The 1,253-nt window shown below is 62.5% G+C and overlaps 2 protein-coding genes across 2 annotated transcripts in view; one reads left to right on the top strand and one right to left on the bottom strand.

The window, feature by feature from the left end:
• Nucleotides 1-727, top strand: part of EMH_0047660 (uncharacterized protein) — a gene marked incomplete at both ends in the record, with an annotated part of 4,423 nt that extends 3,696 nt beyond the window's left edge. Inside the window, 2 exons of the mRNA XM_013496310.1 lie at nt 1-157; nt 320-727. Of these exons, the coding sequence (XP_013351764.1) occupies nt 1-157; nt 320-727 (565 nt within the window). The remainder of the gene's footprint in view (nt 158-319) is intronic.
• A 245-nt stretch (nt 728-972) lies between these two features.
• The window catches only part of EMH_0047670 (uncharacterized protein), a gene marked incomplete at both ends in the record, with an annotated part of 639 nt that continues 358 nt past the window's right edge, over nt 973-1,253 (bottom strand). Inside the window, one exon of the mRNA XM_013496311.1 lies at nt 973-1,251. Coding sequence (XP_013351765.1) covers nt 973-1,251 — 279 coding nt within the window. The remainder of the gene's footprint in view (nt 1,252-1,253) is intronic.

Raw genomic sequence — 1,253 nt, forward strand, 5'->3', positions numbered from 1 at the left:
TCTGCTGCAGCGGCAGCAGCAGCAGCAGCAGCAGCAGCAAAGCCAGTTTCCGCAGCTGCAGCAGGAGGCGTTCCACCCTCAGCAGCAGCAGCAACATCCAGCAACAGCAGCAGCAGCAGCAGCAGCAGCAGCGGGTTCAGCAGTGCAGCAGAAACTCGTGCGTTGCTGCTGCGTGCTGCTCTCCCTGTGGCTCGACCTGCTGCTGCTTCGCTGCGGCTGCTGCTGGGGCAGCAGCTGGCGCTGCTGCAGCTGCGGGGGTTCTACAGGCGGCTGCTGCAGCAGCTGCCGCAGACAGACAGGCCGCTGCTGCTGCGTCCAGAGCCAACAGCAGCAGCAGCAGCAGCAGCAGCAGCAGCAACAGCAGCAGCAGCACAAACTACCCCTTGCTCTCCTGCTTGCTGCCAGCTGCATGCAGCAGAAAAAGGGTTCGTGCTGCTGCAGCATACAACTGACGATCGGCTGCTGCTGCGACACCTCTGCAGCAGCAGCAGCAGCAGCAGCAGCAGCAGCAGCAGCAGCAGCAGCATTGTGTGCAGCATTGATTTCAAGACAGTCCCTTCAGAGGCAGCGCCTGCTGCTGTTGCTGCTGCAGCAGCAGACAGCCTCAGGGGTGCTGCAAGGGGATCTGCAGCAGCAGCAGCAGCAGACCATGAGGGTCTCTGCAGCAACAGCAGCAGCAGCAGCAGCAGCAGCAGCAGCAGTAGCAGCAACACACTTCTGGCTGTAGACTGCGACGCCCACGGCCTGCATGTGCTGCTGCAGCTGCATGCAGGGGGGTTGGGGCTGGCTTGGATAGTCTATAGGCAGCAGCAGCAGCAGCGACAAAGAGGGAAACAGCAGCAGCAGCAGCAGCAGCAGCAGCAGCAGCAGCAGCAGCAATACTGCTGGAGTGTACACGCAGCTCTACGCCTGAGGGGATCGCCCCGCCTTCGGTTTGCTGCCTTTGGCCGCGAGGCCTGCAGCAGCAAGCACCTAGCCTGCGCCAGTACTGAGGTACTTGCTGCTGCTGCTGCTGCTGCTGCTGCTGCTGCTGCTGCTGCTGCTGTTGGTGCTGGTGTTGGTGCTGCTGCTGCTGCTGCTGTTGGTGCTGCTGCTGGTGTTGGTGCTGCGGCCGCTGCTGCTGCTGTTCGTGCTGCTGCTGCTGTTGGTCTTGCTGCTGCTGCTGCTGCTGCTGCTGCTGCTGGTCTGGGATGATAACTGCTTTTGGCCTGTGGCTGCTTGGGCGTCGCGTAGCTGCTGCTGCTGCTGCTGTT

Source organism: Eimeria mitis, genomic scaffold (assembly GCF_000499745.2).
Source record: "Eimeria mitis Houghton genomic scaffold, Emh_scaff2037, whole genome shotgun sequence".
In the NCBI taxonomy this organism is placed as follows: Eukaryota; Apicomplexa; class Conoidasida; order Eucoccidiorida; family Eimeriidae; genus Eimeria; species Eimeria mitis.